Below are 21,199 nucleotides of genomic sequence, written 5' to 3' on the forward strand. Positions count from 1 at the left end.
TTAAACCTTTATTTAATAATGTTTCTGTGATTGATTTCATTTTATGATTTCATGAGCAGTAGCAAACCTTCAATAGTGTATACTGTCACTTCCCAAAAGACAAGTGTTGAGGACAGAGGATTTTTCTATGGAAACCTTTAATGAAACCTGCAAAAACTATGCTTTGGCCAAGAACAACCGACACATAAACAGAATGAAACTAGACAGCGCAAACTCTAAAACCAAACCGAAACGAAAAACACTCAGGTACAAAGGAAAATTCTGAAAAATTACATAGTGGCAATTAATGTATTTGTGACTACCAATATGTGGCACTGTCCTAGGCTTTCATTTGTCTCTTTAGTTGCTAAATGAACATTAAACTTTAAACATTCAAAGCTCAAATGCAAATTCTGAGCTTTTGGCGCAGTTTAAACACACCTGCCTGGAATGAATCGAAACAGTAAAAGACCTGAAAATCAGTGGAAAGTAGTGTTTGTAGATTTGTATAGATGCAGTCGTGGGGGAAAGAATGAGTTTTCACACAATTCCATACAATGTGCAAAACAACTGTCATCCTGACAGCTAGTATGAGGTATTTGCTGTGCACTGTGGCCAAATATCTCCACTCATCTGTCCTTTATTTGGTTCTAGAAGTCTCGTGGTGTGTTCAGACGCATCATTGCTGCCATGTTGTTTAACAGAGGAGTCTTTCTCCTGGCAACCCTTCCAAACAAGCCGTACTTGTTCTGTCTTTTCCTATTGTTAGGAAATTTAACATGCTTGGCCTGTTGAGTCTGAGATGTACACCGGCAGTCAAATATTTTGATATCATTAGCAAATTTCTTTTTTTTTCCCAAAGAAAAACAAAATGCAATTCACAAAGAATTTGATCCATTTCACAAATAATTAAAATTAATCAGGTGATTTTTTTTAAGAGTGATCTGCATTTTTGTATATTATCAACAACTGTGATACTTCCATATCAATCTCTTGATATGGATCCATCCATCCATCCATCTGTTCTTTTCCGAGAGGGGGGGTGGAGCCTATCCCAGCTGTCTTAGGACGAGAGGGGTATGGGTCCTAATCCAAGTTAATTATTTAACAAGGCTCATTGATTAATAGAAAACAATTTTGCAATTGTGTTGCACAGCTGAAAACTGTTAAAGTAATAAGGGAGCAAAAAAAAGGAAGTATTGCTTTCTTTACGGTTAGATTAGTGTTGGAAGGATAAGCCGTTGTTTGCTTGTTTACAGGCTAAAAATGGCCAGAAAGAAAGAACATTTTTTTTATAAACCTATCAGCCTATTGTTGGGCTTAGAAAGGAAGGCTATTCAATGTGAGAAACTGCGAGGACACTTTAATTCTCTTACCATGCTGTTAACTACCCCCTTCAGAGAGCAGAACAAACTGGATCTAACAAAGACAAAAACAAAAGAGTAATTGGCCCTAATACACAACTGTGTAAGAAGACAAAAATCTGAGTGTGTCATTTAAGACCAAGATGCCTCACAGGTTGTCAACTGACAGCTGCAACTTCAGGATGCTGGACTTCATGGTAGAAATGTCAAGAAAAAGCCAAATCTCAGATGAGCAAAAGAGCGCAGACATTGGACAGTGGAAGAGTGGAAGAAGGTGTTCCGGACGATTGAGTTCAAGTTCTTCGTAACGTCTTCGTATCAAAGAGAAGAACAAATGAATGACGTAACATGTAAGAAGTACTTAACACTATCAGTCAAGCATGGTGGAGGCAGCTAAGTGTGCTGTGGAGGTGGTAAAGTTATTGTGCGACCAGCTTGACCATATATTACAGAGGGAGATTCCACCCAGCCAATCCATTTTGTGGAAGATTATCGAGGAAGCATTGGGTGAAAGATTAGCCAGGCTGGGCAAGGTTTGAAGAACACATTCGTCATTTCCATTGAAATTATTATTTCTAACTCTGACGATGTCTGCATGTCCTATTCGTTTGCTAATTTCTTATTCAGACTAATTTCATGTGTTACTTCTCAGACTATTGAACAATCTGGCCTTGAGGTGAAATTTTTAGAGCATCCAGTCCTGGAACGATTGTGGCACTGTGTAAACACACCCCTTGATGCTCCAGACTAGCAGACTACCAAAACTTTGGCTTTTAAAGAGACAGCCACACTTACTGATCATCAGTTAATGAATTGCATTTGATTAGCAGCTCTTGGTTGCTACTTACCTGCCTAACATTGTACTTAAGTTTTCACAGGGCTGCATAAAGTCTTGTAAAATCTTTTTTCACATCGCTGTAAAATGAATAGCAGAAAAGTGACAGTTCTCAGATGCTGTTATTCAACATCAAAACAGAGGAGAAGTTCATCAGTGCAGTAGGTAATCGAGACCATACTATAGGTATAAGCAATCACCAAACATTCGCATTCTGCATGCATTCACATCTTGTTACTTACAGATGTGCATGGATCACGTCACCCAAGATCCTATGCAAAATTAATTCAGGGTCTATACTGAGTGTGCAATCATTTTGGTGCTCAGGACCTAAGAGATATTTGCTTGTTTTACAGCACATTTCACAGGCTTTGCTTTTAACTGAGACAGTTTATTTGACTGAGTCACACACTAATGGGACACGGTACTGAATAAAAGCAACTGGAACGCCTCCTTTGTAGAATTGCTGTAATACTTTTCCTTTAAAAGGTGAGTTTAGCTCCATTTTCTCTCCTACCCATTTATTTGTATATATACCCCCCCATTCTGAACCAGATTCATCTGGCCTGGGGCAGACTGACAGAAGCGAGGCTGCCATATCGCTACATCGGCCCCTCTGGCCAACACCAGTAAGCAGTCTTACCCAAGGAGACAACGACCAGGACAGAGAGCCCGGGGATCGAACCGGCGACCTTCCGGTTACAGATGTGCTTCCCAAACCCCTGAACCACGGTCACGGCTGTGTCTTTTGGTAGCAAAGAAAAGCAAATATGAAGTTGACACTTTGCTTCTGTCTGATGTCTTGTTTTTATTAAGCCTGTACTCCCTCTGTGTGTGTGTGTGTGTGTGTGTGTGTGTGTGTGTGTGTGTGTGTGTGTGTGTGTGAGCACGCTGTATTTTTCATAATTCTGCCCTTAACGAAGAGAATAAAGCTACCCAGCCTATCATTATCCTTCTGAAGAAGGCACACCAACAAGACTTTGGCAAGAATGTGTGTATTTACAGCTGTAAAAAGAAATCTAAATACAGAGCTGTAAATAGAGCAGTGTGCCTACAAAAAAACAGGAAGAAACAAAGTCACTTAAGACAGATGATACAAAAGCCATGACTCTAAGGGTGGACATGTGACAGTTAAGCCAAAGAGGAGTGAAAGAATCTCTGCAGCCCCTGACCAGGAAATGCCAAGTAAGACATGCTCCAGTACTTCCTCTGTGGTCTCTTATTTCAGCAGCGGGTAAAAAGTGAAGTCAGGTCTGTTCGGAGAGAGAGAAGCAGCATCTGGACCTGCCTACAGAGACACACCAGACATAAACATTTGTAAAATCTATGGTCAAGGCGGATCTAGGCAATGACATAAGTTTTGTTACAACATCTATGAGCTACAGTTGTCATTTAAAGAGCAGTTTATCAACTGTGCCGCTAATATAATACTTCCTTTTTCATTTATTTCTGAACTTTTCTAAAAAGTTATTTTCTCGTGACTTGAATGAAGAAGTATACTTAGCAGCGACACTAATAAACAAAACACAAACACAGCTTTTCTATGTCAAGTGATACAGTGGTTTAAAAGCCTGTTCCACATGAATAAGTGTGCATTGACCTCAGTGTGCGGTTTGGCTTGCTATGCCTGCCTAAGTAATGAAAAACACTCTGAACTTGAGACATTCAGCCGTGTCACAGAGACCACACAAAACAGGTAAATATTGCTGACCCTTAAGCTCACCAGTGCTCTAAATTCCACACATTGGTTAGAGCAAATTTGAAGATGGATATTTACTGTATGTAATTTCTTAGTAACTGTTTTTGGTGAGTCACCTGCTCAGTTAGTACAGGTGAAAAAACTCCACTCCTGGAAGATGGTCTTGTTTAACAGCAAATGTGTGATTCTACGGCTAATTTGATTGGTTTAAAAACTGTGAGTGCACACAGTGAAGTAAAAAAGTTCAATATTATTAACAACCACAAGCAAACTCCCAAAAACTTGATTTTAACATGACAACTTTGCCTGCATTGCCTGTGTGCCTGTTTGGTATTCGTGGTTTTCACATGCATCTCTGATATAAAGACACATGTGTTTTACTGAGTGATGGTCAATCTATATCAGTAGAGTCCAGGAACCAATTTTTGAAGCTAAAAATAAGCATAACAATCGTGCTTTCAAAATAAAAATAAACTTTTTTTCTTATCAAAAAGTCATCCGTGGGACATTTCTACAGCTATCAACAGTATCAGCAGATACTGCAATAATTTCAGTCTGTCTTCAACAACAAGCAGTCAAAGTGAAAAATGGCTTTTTGCTGCAGAGTTGCAGAGAAACTCTCATTGAAAATCTAGTTGACTACACTAATAACTAAATGCATAGCACTGGAAAAGATACTTTGGTCACACAACTCATATATGTTTCTGTCTTAATGAGTTACGGCTGTGTATTAATAAATAATCTAATATATTTAATGCTAATTATCTTCCGCCTTATTGAACTTTGGTTCCAACCACTGAAAGAGAGATAAGCAAAAACAGGATCCCGGTCCAGCGAGTGAGACGTGTCCCCTACAATCCTCAGAGAAAATTGGGCCTCACTTAGAGAAATTACAGCCCGGGCTGTTTTTCAGTTAGTGCATTACATATGAATAGAGACATGCATGCTGCACACAAAGGCAGTGTCACAACATGCTTCTGGGATCATTCACAGCAATCTTATCTACTTAGATAATCTGATGGAGGCATGTCCATGAAAGGAAAACGCAATCTAAAAATGGAGCAAGTGCCAAGGGCTGCCGATGCTTGTGCTGCAACGTGTAAGGAAATCAAAATCCAGCTATCATTCCTGTAGCTTAACCTGTAATTAGAGAATGTTTATATAATTTTGGTTTTACAATCCTTGCCCCCAGTCTCTGAGGGCAAGTTAAGTCCTCTTTTTATCGTGAGGTCAGGCGGTTCATTTCATGAACAGGCCAAAGCGAGATGCATAACCTCAGCGTTGTTGATGGATAGAAGAGATGGGACTTCTGACTCAATATTCATAATATACTGGCAGCAACAGCCATGTCAGTGACGCTGGATAAAAGCTTTTGTGGCAAAACCGGGATGATCAGTAAGCCAGCAACTAAATCGTGGCTCAGCAATGCTGGACTCAGCAGAGTCGAGGGTTTGAAATAATCATATAAGACAGGTTGTGGGAGCTGGGGATTACTACATGATTCCTTTTTATCAACTTTCACATTTCACTGTGCTGAGCCAGAAAGGGCACGCATACCATGTGATCAAGAAGATAACTATGGAGAAAATTAGGGGTATAATCGCCATAAGTCTACATGCTCTATATTTACATGCATGCACAATAATGTAGGAATAGATCACTTAAGGAAAAACAGGCTGATTTTAGAAGCAAACTCATTTGAATCTCCTTAAAAATTTACATAATCTATTAATATACTTCTTTTATTAGTATTTTAAATATTCTTAATGGGAGTAGAAGGAGAGGTAAGTAGCAATAACAGCTTCTTCAAGAATTAGAAGAATAAACTTTGTAGAAGGAACAGTTGTAGAAATAAGCATCAAGGTAAAATTGGTACACAAAGAAGTAGCAGCAGCGGTAAACGTAACTGTGTGTGTCCTGGATCCCAGTGTGTGTTTGAATGAGCACCTGTTTATGCAGACATAACACAGCTGCTACAAATAAGGATTAGAGTGAGTGGAAATAAATCACGTTATTGGCTGAGATGTTGGGCTTCCACTGATGGAGCTCTTAATTTAGTGACTTTACCTCAGTGCCAGCAAAGTACTGGAACGCCAGAGAATCCTGGAATACTGGAGTGGGAAAAGCTCAGAACAGAGTCCCTGCAAAGATTCATGAATAGAACAATTTATGCAAGCATTTTTCCATTCTCAGTGGATGGAAAACACCCGAACCCCACCACCACCACACCTACCATCCCCAACCCACCACACAAACATACACACACACACAAGTAAGCCAACTCCCAACTCACTGACTGTTGCCGGGTGGCTCACCCTCTTTTTAACTGATGGACACAGAAATAGCGCTTTTCCTCCCGCGGTTATCTGGCACTCGTGTCACTATCACACATGTAATACAATCAGCCCATCATCTTCGCTAATTCCCAACACATGAGCAGGACACAGTATCATCATAGCCATCACTCATCGCTTCGCAACAATAGCTCATGCTCTTCTGGAGCGCACAGCTGTTGCCGTCTAGCAGGAGCCAGATTCAGAGGATGACATCACAGATTCTGGCAGTCACTAGATGCAAAACACCTTCAAATGAAACTGAAAGTGTGGATCTGTTTTTGTCAAATACTTATGAAGTTATGTTGAACTTTCTATCTTTGCAAGTTCAGCTAAAAATCTGCGGACCAAATATATTCAAGATTAACAAGCAGCTTTACTCTGCATATTGTAATGAGATTCAAATGCCATAAATCTTGCACATTTTAACACAGGGTAGGAGACCAGATAGTTGAATATGTTTGTAGGAGTCATCTTTCTTGGAGCAGCCTCACTGCAGAGGAAAAACTAAAGAGGTTTATCACTGAAATGCAGCTGCAGTAAAGAGAATGAAACTGCTGAAAAATTGTAAGACAAGAACTATGATGACTACTGATGAGTTCCTCACCTTTTAGCACTTTGTTGTCATGAAAATTAAAAAACACACACTCTAAAACTGTGCTATCCACTTCCCATAATTCAGGCTACACCCGCATTACTGCAATCTCCATCCAGATAATTATTTAGCACAGTGTGTGTGAGTCACTGCAATTGGGCTGTAGTCAACTACGGGTAAAATACAAAGTGAAATTACAAAATTTTTGGTCTCTATTGAAGTCCATCAAAAAGCTTTTGAAGATTGAGTGCTGGTGGTACATTAAGACTTAGAGTGCATCTTAAAGATTTGGCCCGCATTTAACAATCTAAGCATATGACTCGCATTCTTATCCTTTTCAGACTGGGTCCTTTCATCATACTTGATCTTCATTCTACGTAAAGCAGACACATCAGACTAAATAATTTGCCTCCAAGCTGTTTGTGCAACTTCAAAAATGCATCTTGAAAATCCCTGCATGCACGAACAAGTCCATGTTTATGTTGGCTCTGATGCAAGGAAACACATGTACTATATTGGTAACAGTCTGACAGCAGCCTTTTTAAAGGATAAGTTCACCTAAACGACAAACAAAGCATAGTTTCCCACATGTACTTAGTGGTCTTTAGTGATGCAGATAGTTTTGGTTTCCTGGCTGAGTTTAAGACTTCTGCCACCGTGACCGACGATAAAGTGCTATATTGTTCGTGGAGATCTAATCTCAGAGATTAGCAGCAGCATGTTTTTGTTTTGTTTTTGTTTTTTTTCCTGACACAAAGTGACAAAAAAAAACCCTTTAAATCACATGCAGATTTCAGTGTTAGGATTTTTATTTACTGCGTGATTTGATCACATCAGTCTGTCAAAATGTAAATTTCTGCCTCATAACAATTTGCCTTTGAAACAATGAATCAGACATTTGCTTCAGAGCAAGAGCATACTCAAATCTTACCTAAAAATATATACAAAATGATGTTAATTTGATGTTATCTTTTATTCTGAGCCTCATATATCATACTGCTTTCCCAATGGTTTATGTTGTGAAGGACACTCCTTTAACAAAATTTTCTTATCTGCTTTTATTATTTTGTGGCAACCTCCAGTTGCTAGGGAATAATGTGTATTTCCTGACCAGTTGGTGAGCGGTTACAGGAGGTTGCTGACTCCTTGTGATTGCTTCAATTGCTAGCAGATTTTTAAGACTTACACTGATATTTGGTGATTTAAATATCCAATCTATTAGTCAATTTTTTTCTGTCAGACATAAAAAAAAAACTTAAATAGATTTCCCCAACATTTGTTATGTGTAGTTTTTTTTCACTAAACCTAAATGAGATATTACGAGATATTGTCATAAGTTACTTATTTACCTCCTACCTTACTTGGCTCAGATGAGCTTATTGTGGTGTTCTAAACACTTTTAGCCAAGTTGTATAGTGCCCTCTGGTGGACAAACTGTCCATCATCAACACTTGTAAAATGTTTGAAGGGTGTTTCTAATATAGTTTCTACCTTTGGAAAATTTTGTAAAAAAAAACAAAACCAAAACAAAATGGTTATAAATCATAAATAGCTACCTGTAGTTTGCATGGAGGTTGTCAACTTATTTGAAAAGACTCTCCATTTACTCTCTGACCTGTAGAGAAATAATAGATCGCCTTTGACAATTCAAGTAAAATGCAAAAAGTGTGACACAAACCAGAAATGGAGAATATCAACACATTTTCAACACATTTCAAAAGATTCAACTTTTACTCTGAATGCAAAGGGTCTTTTCAAATTTCATTTTTAAGAGTTTCACTCTTGCCTGGCAAGGAGCTTGCATGAGTCTGCAGACAAGTTGGCATCTTCTAATAAAACTACCTCTAATAAAACAACAACAAAGTAATGAGCAAAGTAATGAAAATAAGATTTTTGGGTGGTGCACAGCATATCTCTTTGCGACTAGTTTCACCCTAGTGACTGCCAGCAACCTCCATCAACTATTCCCCAACCAGTTGCAAAATACACAGATTTATCTAGTAACCAGTGGTTACCAGGGGGCTCTTGCATCCATAGGCCTATGTGAATGCAGTTTTAGTGATTGATTTCACAGCAACTGCCAGCAACCACCAGGAAACACTCAGGAAATACACATTTTCACCTTGATTTCACTCGGTTGCCAGGTCTCTAGGCCTTTGTGACTGAGGCCTAATATCCGTATAACAAAATATAGCAGGTCTAATGCCTGCAGAACAACTTTAGCTAAAAACTGGTTGGTAGTTCCTCTCTTTCTACTACATACTGTAACCAAGATGGGGACTTTTAAAGCTCACAAATGCAGTGCATTCCACACTTAACTTGTTTTGTCATTATAAATAGACCATCCAAGGAGCGTCCAGTGCAGTTTTAAATGTAAGATTTAAGACACAGCAATAGTATCACATTAACCTTGTGGACCAAGTCAGTTGACTAGCCTTAGGTGACAAGTTAGTGAATTTAATCACTTCTGGCTTACAAAAGCAAAGATGAACACAGCCCAAATGCCAAACTGGAGGCTTCAAAATGAACCACATAAACCATATGCTTGTGTCTACTAGTTTTAAACCCAGGGTACAAAGAGGAGCTTGGAAAACAGAAAACAACAAAAAAGTTTCTACCAGAATGGAGTTAGTTTAAGAAAGCTAGTAGAACAAAATGTAACTGAAAAAGCACAACAGAAGCTTTCAGAACACAAAATCAGAAAATAGCTAAGAAAACATGGTTTAAACTAGAAAGAACCACCAGGATTGGTCTCTCTTAAACTGTGCTTTATAACAAATCAGACATTTCTACCATGTTTCTAGGTGAATAGGACAGTGTTCTGCATAGGGCCAGTGTGTCACTTGTTGCCACTGAAGGGTACACAGTTGGCTTTCAGAAATAACTTGTGATTTCTATGTGAACACTGCATTTCATTGTCTGTATACCGCTCACTATCATTACATTCAAAAAGAAGAGAGAAGTGTTTCTATCTACTTTTTTCTTAGTTTCAGCACATTTTCCTGTGTTAATAATAATAAATACGTGATGGCGTAGTGATGGCAACCAGTTAAATACATTAGGACCCCTCTATTGTTTCTTCGAATTGTGCGAGACAAAAAGCTCCGCTGTTTTGACAAACAAGTCTGGAAGCAGAGTTGAAATATGGCTTAGAGTCAAAACAGGGTTAATTGCTGTCACCTGCAGACTTGAATCAGTATATAAAGGGTTTGTTTGTTTTTTTCAATTGATGCATCTCTTTTTTTCGTCTTTGCTATTGTAATTAACAGATGATCACTGAAAGGAGAACTGCCCCTCAATGATCTTTCAACTCAAGGTTGGATGAACTATTTAATCAGTGTTTCACAATATGTAGTCATTTACAAAAGGAATCCTAAATTAAACATTACATGCATCTGTCTCCTGTGAAGGATTTCAAAAGCTTCCAGGTGACTTTATCTTCACTCTACTTCCACGCATGCTGTTTTTGTCAGAGGTAGCCTCAATGTGGTCAGCCTGCCATTTCAAATGTCACATGCTTGTTTGGAAATTCACTCTAATTTTCCCAACTGCAAACATCCATTAGCGTCTCACCTCCCATCGCTCTGCTCTGTCAGTATAACACAGCTTTATATTGGTGATACCAAGAGACTGTGTTAGTGCAAAATGAGTCACATAGTATTGGTAATGGTGGAGTACAATGCTGCGGAGACAGACAGGCCTCTTGAGAATGTGCTCTTTCATTATGAACTAAGCCAAACCTAAGAATGTTTTATACCAGTTTCATTGTTCAACTTTTTTGGTGATGGGGTCCAGTAGCTGTTTCCTTTTAGGACCTGACTTTTAGGATCTGGCAAAGGGGTCAAAAAAGCTCAACCAAGCCTTACTTAAACACTTTTAATTTATACTCCCTAATTTTTTTATTAGCAAAGTACAAAAATATTCAAACTGCATGTTTCAAATATTAAGCCACCATTAATTGTCACCTGTATAAGTTGCAGCTAATTAACTCTCACTCACAAAAGCTACGCTAAGCCACAATTTCATACTGTTAATGAACTAAACAACTACAGCAATGTAAAGCATGGATGCCCACTGAGAATTACCGCCTAAATGTAGTTCTCGCGAGCTCTAAGAGGCATTAATACACTTTGGAGATATGTAATATTGGGCAACACTTCACTGAAATAGGTGTGCACAAGACTGAGATGAAGGAGACATTCTGAATATTTATGACTGTTTTTAGTAAGTGTAATTCTTTCAAGTATATAAGCTGAATGTTTTCGTTCTAATTGGATGGCCTATACCATCTCACCTGGCTCCTACGCCTACATATTAAAAGGAGTCATTGGAACACAGGAGACTTAATTGCTAAGTTAAAAATTAGCTTTATTATCTCAAACTGTCACATGTGGCTGGTTTATAATTAAGTCAAAGCATTAAATAAAACAAGAGATTTCCCACATGTCCTATGCCCTATAAAAGTATACTGCATGAGTAAAAGCATGTTAAGTCACAAATATTAAAGTTAGATTAAAGTATATTTAACAAAATATACAGTATATGTTGGAATATTGAAGGGAAAATGCACTTTTACTTGGTTGAAAAATAAAATCTGGCGATTTTTAATCTGGATTCTACAGCGTAGTCATTTACAGATCAAATGGCACAATAAGACCAATGGGGAAAAGATCCCCAGTTCAATCCTGGAAGGAGATCAATCAATTTTTACATTGTTTTACACAGTAAATAAGCGGTAAACCATTAGTAGAATGCTAACATTTTATGAGCAAGAACCCTAACCTATATAAACAACGGCACCGCTACATGTGCAAAAACAAGAATAGGAGTAAATAGGAGTAAATAATGTTGTATGCTGTACAGATCCATTCACTGCTACCTATGGAGCATCACCTCAACTCTTCAAGTTAATTACAGTCATTTGTGCTACAGTGACTGTTAATAGGGTGTACCAGTGACAGCTGGGAGAAGCTCTAGTACCCCATGAACCTGTACTGGATATTAACAAAATGGATAGCTAGATGGATTAGTGGCTTTAATAGGAAGTAAACAGACCCCTTGTTCTTTAGTTCTCTCTTGATTCAAATTTGTCTTTACAGCTTCCTCTGAACTAGCTTCCTGTACACTTACTCTCATAAAGTCCAACTGTGCTGTGTAACAACTAACTATAACTTTTTTTTCAACCATTTTACAGAAAATGTAATTACATTATGTTAAAACTACACTACCACTAAATAAAAAATACAATACGAGTCTTAAGAACTTCCTAACAACTTTACCAACTTACCAAAGGTTTAAAACACTCACACTTTTTCCACTACACTATGGAAAAGTTTGACCAAGGCATCATTATAATGTCCTGTGGTTGGTTCAGCTGTTCAGTTATCAGACCTTTGATGTTATGCTTATGAGAGGTTATGTTGTCATGTCAACCCTGCATAAAAACAACATTCAAAAATAAGAAGACATCCCTGAAGCTCACTGATTTTGACATTTTCAAAGGCTAGGCTAAAGCCTGCTACATGAAGTTACGTCTATGTTATCAACACTCAGATGGTCATCAGCAGAAAGAAATGCAATCAGGCTCATCCTTTATCAATTTTTGAGATGTTTGTTCTGTAATTTTCCAAATTGGTCTGATCTAGCCGGGAAAATGAGTCTAATAACAACAACAAAAAACAGCATTCAAACTAGCCCACACAGAGCCTAGTGGGTGGGATGTTTTGGAAAATATATACAGATGGGCAGCATTGTAAAGATGTTGTGAGAGACATTTTGTAAATAACGCTGACATTTCTTTAATACAATGCAAACATGTTATTAAGTATCCATGCTGACAAGATGACAGCAGCCTTTTAACATCATCAAAGGATTTCAGATGATGTAACCATTTTTATCTAATGTGATGATGTTATGTGGAACAAGTGCCCCGGGAGACTTTCTGGATATGAAAAAATACATGTCAAAGCATATTCTGGCTGACACAGTGTCAAAGAAGTGAAAGCATCATACTACTGTTTCACGCCTGCAGTAGTGGTACTTACCAGTCCATCACAATTGCTGATAGCCACAGAAGCATCTGGCATGTCAGTCACATCTCCACTGAAAACACAGTCTCCTTGGATTCGTTCCTTGGCCTTTTCCTTAAAGTCCTCTTGCCATTCCACAAAAGCCCCTGGGGCTACCAGCCTCCTGTTGGCCCTCAAGCGGAGGTGCAGTTCTTTCCCAAACACAGTAACATTGAAAAATAAGTGCTGAGCTGACGCTGAGGTGACTGAGGGCATCTCAGAGGCACTGCGGGCCACCCTTCTTCTGCTGCCAAAGCCTGAGACAGCATCAACAACAGGAGCAGCAGCACCTTTACTTCCAATTCCAGCTGAGACCACATGAGAAATGTACCGGCCATGGGAGTCTGTGCTGAATGGCACGATAAGACCATATTCACTTAACTTTCCAGAGATTTTTTCTGATGAGACAGACAGTGTCAAGTGAGAATGACAGTAGTGACCTATGCAAAGCAAGTTCCAAAGGAAATGACAACTAAGCAGTTTAAACAGAAACTACACATGCACGATTGAGTAAAAAAGAGAAAATATAGACAAATAATATTTATTATGACATAATGAATTATCTTAGCATTAATACTGTCTTTATGAAACAACTATATATAGCTGACAGTGGATAGTCACAGTGGAAATACAGCAACACCCTACATTGATTGAACAGCAAGGCTGTCAGGTTTAATGTATGACCCATCAATAGATGCAGGGCTTCATTCTTATCATTATTCCCCCCCACGTTATAAACTTTACAGTGCATCTCTCTGCACCGTAAAAACATGTGTAAAAAATAAAGGGAAACGGAATGGATAACTCACCATGCGCTTTTGCTGCGAAAATACACTCCAAAAATACTTGACTGAGTGAAAAGCACATCAATAAATACATACAATCCATAGCGAGGACTATAATGTGAGAGCTGCCACTTCAGCGCTAAGTTTTCCTTCTTGCTGCAAACTGAGAGCAGAGTTCTCCCTCCTGGAAAAGCACAAATGCAGGAGAAAAGTCCTCAGAGTTGAGCTCCAGCGAAGCAGCCGGGCATTTCTGAGCGTTTCCCTCTAGACGCCAAACTGACGGATACTCACAAGTTGTTTCCAATCTTTTGGCCTGCAATGAGCTGCATAGACCAAGACTGCCCTATCCATTCAGGGAGCAAAGGGGGGGACATCTGTGGTATTGATGACGACAACTCCCCGGTAAAAACCGGGACGGTTTGAAGAGGTTGTCCACTTTTTTCCCCCTTCCTCTTTCTCTCTTTCTTCTTAGGTAACTTTTAAATCGCAAGGAGACCAAGTTAACACACGCCTACGCTAAGAAGAAAAAAAACTCAGAAGGGTTCAGATAATGTGTGCAGAGACAGACTGTCCCGGTGGTGAAACATCTGCCGTCCAGTCGTGCACCATTACGCACCAATGGCTAGGCTGCGTAAGTCTCAACTGCTCGACTTGAAGCCACAACCAGCCAATAGTGGGAGCGCCATCTCTGCCCTAGACGACCGCATATTTAGCCTCGCGACTTTTAAACTTCTAAAAGTTCTCATTCTGAAGACAAACTCAACCAGAAGCTTTGTCATAACTGCTAAGTGTTTACACACGAGTCCGCAAAAAAAAAAAAAACCGCATAGGATAACGTCCATGAATGGAAAGGGGCGCTTTAACTGTCGAAACGTGGCATGAAAAATGAATTTAAATCTAAAAAAAACGGAGATAAAAGAAATTCAACGCGGCTACAGTCGTTTCTTGTTTATTTCAAGCAAAAGCTATAAAATGCAACCAAAGTTCTGAAGCTTCAGTTTTTGCCAAGGCAAATAACGTTAATTACCTTATGTATCCTTTTTACTAACATAAAGAAAACATTGCACATTAAAACTGGTTTTACCATATGTAACATTCTACCTTCGTTTTTTATCTGCCTTCAAAGATCCTTTAAATGTAGAGTCAAAGTACATGTTGGGGTAACGTGCAGGTGTGCCTTTTGAAAACTCAGGCCTATCATTGGCTAGAGGGATAATAAGCGATTTGATATAACTGCACGTTTTCCATGTTCTGGTATCAACAAAATACACACTGCATGATCCGATTTAATGACCTCAAGTGGTTTGCGTTTAAAGTTAAATAATCATGGCGAATCCTGCAGATGTCACTGCGAGCATATTGTTCCATTTTGGAGAAAAGGAACAAATCCAAAGCCATCATTTGAGGCTTAGGATGTGTGAAAACTGTGCAGCAGATTCCATCGGTGGAATGACAGCCTATTAAAATGCTGGATCTGCTCGGGCAACCAGGATTTTGTTGGCCACGGCTCAGTCTGCTGGAGTCCAGACTTAGTCAGACATGACAACCAGCCTGAGACTGAACCAACAACTCTGCAATCCTTCTCAAAGGAAGAGAAGGGGGCTGGGCTAACATGAGTCTGACTTTCAGGTACTTTTTGAGAAAGGGGGGGAAAGTGTCTAGACAGGACCTTCTTTTTCCTCCCCAGTTCCTCGACTGCGTCTGGGCCTCAGATAAGAGTACTCTGCCCTTAATTTTGGGCTAATTAAGCTACCAGGATGGTCAATGCAGAGCAGGTGTGGGTTTAGAGCAGTCATTCCCCCAGGGCAGCAATGAGAGGATTTTGGATGGTGATCCAGACTTGTGCATTAATAAGCAATGGAAACTAACCGCAGCATTAAGAGATGGAAACCATTAACTGCCTTGTGAGAAGATTTTATGCAGTTTTTCCATCCATACTGTTTGGAGGATTTTTTTCATGTGTTTCCAAAAGCCAGAATGACATTCCACAATATAACATAGTATTCAATTAGAAGTCTTGTTTTTCCCCTCTAAAATGAATAGCTCCACTTACAGTCTGTGGTTAAGTCCACACAACAGAACAATTTTCTACTACAGAACACTCTGTCCTTTACAACAGGAGTGTAAGATCAAAACTTCGGTATAGGTTTGTCTCCAAATCCGGTTTTCAAGTACAATTAGACATGTAAGAGTCAGTTTTTCTGAAAAAAAGGAGAGAAAAAAGATATTAGCTGACAGATTTCCCTCTCATATTTCACATAGATGGGCTTCAAAGCCTAAACCATGCCTAAAATCTGGCGCATATAATTTCTTTACAGTGCCTGGTTTAACTTTGTCAGGTGGAGCTGCAAAGAATCAAACGTCTTCTCCCACACTGTGTTTTCAGCAGAGGGGGAAAGTTGCAGTATAGAGTGTGGAATTGTGGATGCCTCAATGTGTGCTGTAATGTGGTCTAGCCATGCCAGCGTGCTGAGAAAATATGTGACTTTTCATCTCTGAGATGCAGAGAGATGCAAAGCAGCTGCTAGTCTGCCCGGCAGCTTGCGGGAAGAGCAGCGTCTGAAGTGTTCGGATGGTTAAAAATGAGCACACAAGTTTCACTTCACCTTTTTTTAAAAAGATGTGATTAATCTGGGAGCCCTGTGCAGCTCTAACAGAACTAAATCAACCCTGTCTGTTTCTTTGTATTTCAAAAACTATTGTTTTTCATTCAGTTTTGTGGGAAATGAATGCAAAAATTACACTACACTTCCTCTTTCTAGCTGTGGGTCCAGGTTAGGTATTAGGGCTTCTTTTAAATGGCAAGTAGGCGGTTGCAAATTCCAATTCTATAGAAGTGTGTGAGAAAACTACCCTTCTGCTGATTTGAATTCTAAACACTTTTCTGCTTTTCTAGGGTCTGAGGTGTTTGTTTTAAGTCTTATTTATTTTGCTCATTTATTACAATCCCATTTATGCTAAAATAGATGATAAAGCAGGGTATGCTTGTGGCGACTGACCATTCCCTATTGTATGAGTGTGCAACGTTCTTGGCTTCTCACTCCCCCATCAGCTCTCCACTCTTACTGTTTTAAAAAACTAAAAATGAGTGACGCCGAGGGATCTTCATCCTTTTTTTAATACATAATTTATAAGTCTAAATAACACACTTAAGAATCTGCTACAATGATAAACTACTCCTTCTGCCCTTAGATTATCAAAAACATATCACGGAATACTACCTCTACCTTTCAATTACTGTTCATTTACATCTACATCTTGGGTCTCCGAAGAACATGTTTAGAACGCCATCCATCCATCTCTTTAACTCCTTATGAATCTTAGTGTCACAGGGGTGCTGGAGTCAGTCTCAGCTGCCAGGTGCCGAGAAGCCTTCTGTGCATTTCTGATAGTCTTGCATGTGTAATGAGACTCACTGACACTGACAGTGGCAGTGATGTGACATTGCTGTGACCTGTTCATGTCTGAAACAGAGTTATCTTTTCAACAAAGTCCAAGTTTGTCAGAGCAAGTCTTAAATCTCAAGTTCATGAGGGAAAGTTTAAGTTAAGTCACAAGTCTATAGATAAGACTGTTATCCAATAAAGCAAAAAGCAACAAAAGAATGTTGCTGATCTGACACCAAGGGTTGGTTTCATAAAAAGTATTTGTGACTATAGAAAGATTGAATGAAATTCTGTGATTGAATGTAAAGTTCACTGTATTGAATCACTAGCTTATACAATATTTAAAGGTTGCCAAACATTTGAATTATGCTCCAACATACAGAACATATCACTAAACTGAAGACAGCTTGGAAGAATAGCTGCTAAATCTGGTGCTATGTGAACTTCTATTTGTTCACCCGAAGTGCCAACATAGTTTTAACTCACTGGCTTAACAGCTTAAGCTTATTTGACTGATGTTGCACAGCTGAGCCTAAAACAGAGGACAAAAATACAATGACACATGGGATGAGTTATGACTGCAGCGCTGTTTGTGTTCCTTGGCATCACAACAAATAGAGCATTCTGTTTCAGCTTTGAATCAGCTAATCAAGCTTTGTATAAATTAAATACACATTGTTAAGTTAACATTCAGGTATTGTTTGAAATAAAGGTCTAACTTTGCAATGTAGTTTGACTGATTACTATGCAGTATAAATACACTTGCCACCCACTTTGTTAGGTACATTTTGCTAGTATCGATTGGATTCCCTTTTGCTTTCAGACCTCATTTAAGTCTTCGTAGATTCAACAGTTTAGTGGAAATATTCCTCTACACAGTTCCTGCAAATTTGCCAGGTGTACATTGATGATGCAAATCTGCCATAGTACCACATACCAAAGGTGCTCTATTAGATTCAGATCTTGAAACTAATTGGCTATTTGTTTTATTATTAAATGTTTTGAGCTTTACATGTGTTATCCTGCTGAAAGCAGCCATCAGAACACTGTTGATATAAAGGGACAGACATGGTCAGCAACAATGCTAAGGTGGGTAATGGGATTGATCTTCAGTTTTAAAGTGTCTGTGGTGGGGCGTGGTCTGTGGTGCCGTGCGGACGCACCTGCATGGCATCTGCAGATCCCGCCCGCGGTGGTAAATCACGGGGAAGCAGGGTTGAGAGTGTTGTTGTGGTGGGATGCATGTAGAATGAATAAAGATGGCTCAAAATGCAGATCTGTGGTCCCGCCGTGCCTTATTCACACCACAGTGTCCCATATACACTGGCTTGCAAAAGTATTCGGCCCCCTTGAACTTTTCCACATTTTGTCACATTACAGCCACAAACATGAATCAATTTTATTGGAATTCCACATGACAGACCAATACAAAGTGGTGCACACGTGAGAAGTGGAATGAAAATCATACATGATTCCAAACATTTTTTACAAATAAATAACTGCAAAGTGGGGTGTGCGTAATTATTCAGCCTCCTGAGTCAATACTTTGTAGAACCACCTTTTGCTGCAATTACAGCTGCCAGTCTTTTAGGGTATGTCTCTACCAGCTTTGCACATCTAGAGACTGAAATTCTTGCCCATTCTTCTTTGCAAAACAGCTCCAGCTCAGTCAGATTAGATGGACAGCGTTTGTGATCTTGCCACAGATTCTTGATTGGATTTAGATCTGGACTTTGACTGGGCCACTCTAACACATGGATATGTTTTGTTTTAAATCATTCCATTGTTGCCCTGGCTTTATGTTCAGGGTCGTTGTCCTGCTGGAAGGTGAAGCTCCGCCCCAGTCTCAAGTCTTTTGCAGACTCCAAGAGGTTTTCTTCCAGGATTGCCCTGTATTTGGCTCCATCCATCTTCCCATCAACTCTGACCAGCTTCCCTGTCCCTGCTGAAGAGAAGCACCCCCAGAGCATGATGCTGCCACCACCATATTTGACAGTGGGGATGGTGTGTTCAGAGTGATGTGCAGTGTTAGTTTTTCGCCACACATAGCGTTTTGCATTTTGGCCAAAAAGTTCCATTTTGGTCTCATCTGACCAGAGCACCTTCTTCCACATGTTTGCTGTGTCCCTCACATGGCTTGTGGCAAACTGCAAACGGGACTTCTTATGGTTTTCTGTTAACAATGGCTTTCTTCTTGCCTCTCTTCCATAAAGGCCAACTTTGTGCAGTGCCCGACTAATAGTTGTCCTATGGACAGATTCCCCCACCTGAGCTGTAGATCTCTGCAGCTCGTCCAGAGTCACCATGGGCCTCTTGGCTGCATTTCTGATCAGCGCTCTCCATGTTCGGCCTGTGAGTTTAGGTGGATGGCCTTGTCTTGGTAGGTTTACAGTTGTGCCATACTCCTTCCATTTCTGAATGATCAGATGCCCCGTGGGATATTCAAGGCTTGGGAAATCTTTTCGTAGCCTAAGCCTGCTATAAATTTCTCAATAACTTTATCCCTGACCTGTGTGGTGTGTTCTTTGGACTTCATGGTGTTGTTGCTCCCAATATTCTCTTAGACAACCTCTGAGGCTGTCACAGAGCTGCTGTATTTGTACTGATATTAGATTACACACAGGTGCACTCTATTCAGTCATTAGCACTCATCAGGCAATGTCTATGGGCAACTGACTGCACTCAGACCAAAGGGGGCTGAATAATTAAGCACACCCCACTTTTCAGTTATTTATTTGTAAAAACCATTTGGAATCATGTATGATTTTTGTTCCACTTCTCACGTGTACACCACTTTGTATTGGTTTTTCATGTGGAATTCCAAAATTGATTTATGTTTGCGGCTGTAATGTGACAAAATGTGGAAAAGTTCAAGGGGGCCGAATACTTTTGCACTGTAAAATATCCCCACACAGCATCGCACTGCTAGCAGTAGCCTCAACTATTGATTCAAGGCAGGATGGATCCAAATGTTCATGTTATTAACGCTATATTCTGAGTCTACCATCTGGATTTTACAGCAGAAACGGAGGCTCATCTAACCTGGCAAAACTTTCGAAACGTCTATTGTCCACTTTTGGAGAGCTGGTGCAAATTGTAGCCTTAACGTAGTTTCCTGTTCCTAGCTGACAGAAGTAGTGCCGAGTATGGTCTTCTGCTCTTGTAGCCCATCTACTACAGGGTTCAACATGCATTCAGAGACGATCTTCTACATGCCTCATTCAGGGGTACTTGTTGTCTTACTATTAGCTAGAAGCAGTCTGACCATTCCCCTCTGATCTCTAGCATCAATAAAGCATTTTCACCCCAAAAAAACGATGCTCGTTTGCTATTTTCTCCTTTCCAGACAATTCTCTATAAACGCTCGCTGTGTGGGAAATCCCAGTAGATTCACACAAGCCTGTCTGACACCAATAACCATACCATGCTCAAAGTCACTTTAATAACCTTTCTTCCCTTTTCTGATGCTCAGTTTGAACTTCAGCAGGTCATCTTGGTTACGTCTGAATGCCCTGCAACCTAATGGAGACTTACTATAACGAGTGTTACCAGTGGCTCCACTATATTACTTTTATTTCCATGTAGTCTGCTTAAACTCATTCAACAATTCAACAAATCACCCATGCTTTGAACCCTTGCCTCTAAATAAGAAAGCCTTAGTCATGGGGATGTATCCCAAAAGATCAAATGGGAATAGGAATAAGCATTTAAAAGCTCACTATCAATCCAATCAGTACTTTTTATCATGCCAGTTGATACTTTACCTGGATCAGTAGTGTGTGTAATAACCTAACAGGGATTGTGTATTATTGCTCACGGTAAATGAAGGCCCAGACACGTATTTGCCAGAGAAGATTTAAGAGCAAGGTCTTAACAATCTTATTAATATTGATCAAATCCCTGAGAGGTTTGAGACTTGAGTTCCCGAGGTGTTTTTTAAGGCGGCCTTTATACACACAAGAACAATCAAAGAGGATGGCAATGCACCCATGAACCCCTTACACCGGCATGATGCCTCCTGTCCTCAGCAGCTCTCTCATCTGCAGGGGGAAGCTTTTCACATGAAGTTCATTACATCCCCTCTTGCTGCTCACCTCTGAATGCCACTCTTTGTCTGCTGCAATTTCTGGATCCTTCAGAACCACTAGCTTGAGT

At 39.7% G+C, this 21,199-nt stretch overlaps 1 protein-coding gene across 3 annotated transcripts in view; it reads right to left on the reverse strand.

Annotated features, from left to right (window-relative positions):
- adamts14 (ADAM metallopeptidase with thrombospondin type 1 motif, 14) overlaps positions 1 to 14,717 on the reverse strand; it is a 57,530-nt gene extending 42,813 nt beyond the window's left edge. For 2 of the 3 annotated variants that reach the window (XM_085284800.1, XM_085284797.1), the window contains exons 1-2: positions 13,683 to 14,717; positions 12,850 to 13,271 (exon numbers count right to left, since the gene is read on the reverse strand). In XM_085284800.1, coding sequence (XP_085140926.1) covers positions 12,850 to 13,271; positions 13,683 to 13,761 — 501 coding nt within the window. In that variant the 5' untranslated portion in view covers positions 13,762 to 14,717. The remainder of the gene's footprint in view (positions 1 to 12,849; positions 13,272 to 13,682) is intronic. The other variant, XM_085284799.1, reaches the window with a different exon arrangement.
- Positions 14,718 to 21,199: the final 6,482 nt, after the last annotated feature.

The sequence above is a fragment of the Mchenga conophoros genome, linkage group LG8 (genome assembly GCF_057382185.1).
Source record: "Mchenga conophoros isolate Kocher_MC1m ecotype Shallow Benthic linkage group LG8, M_conophoros_male_GT1.1, whole genome shotgun sequence".
NCBI classification, from domain to species: Eukaryota; Metazoa; Chordata; class Actinopteri; order Cichliformes; family Cichlidae; genus Mchenga; species Mchenga conophoros.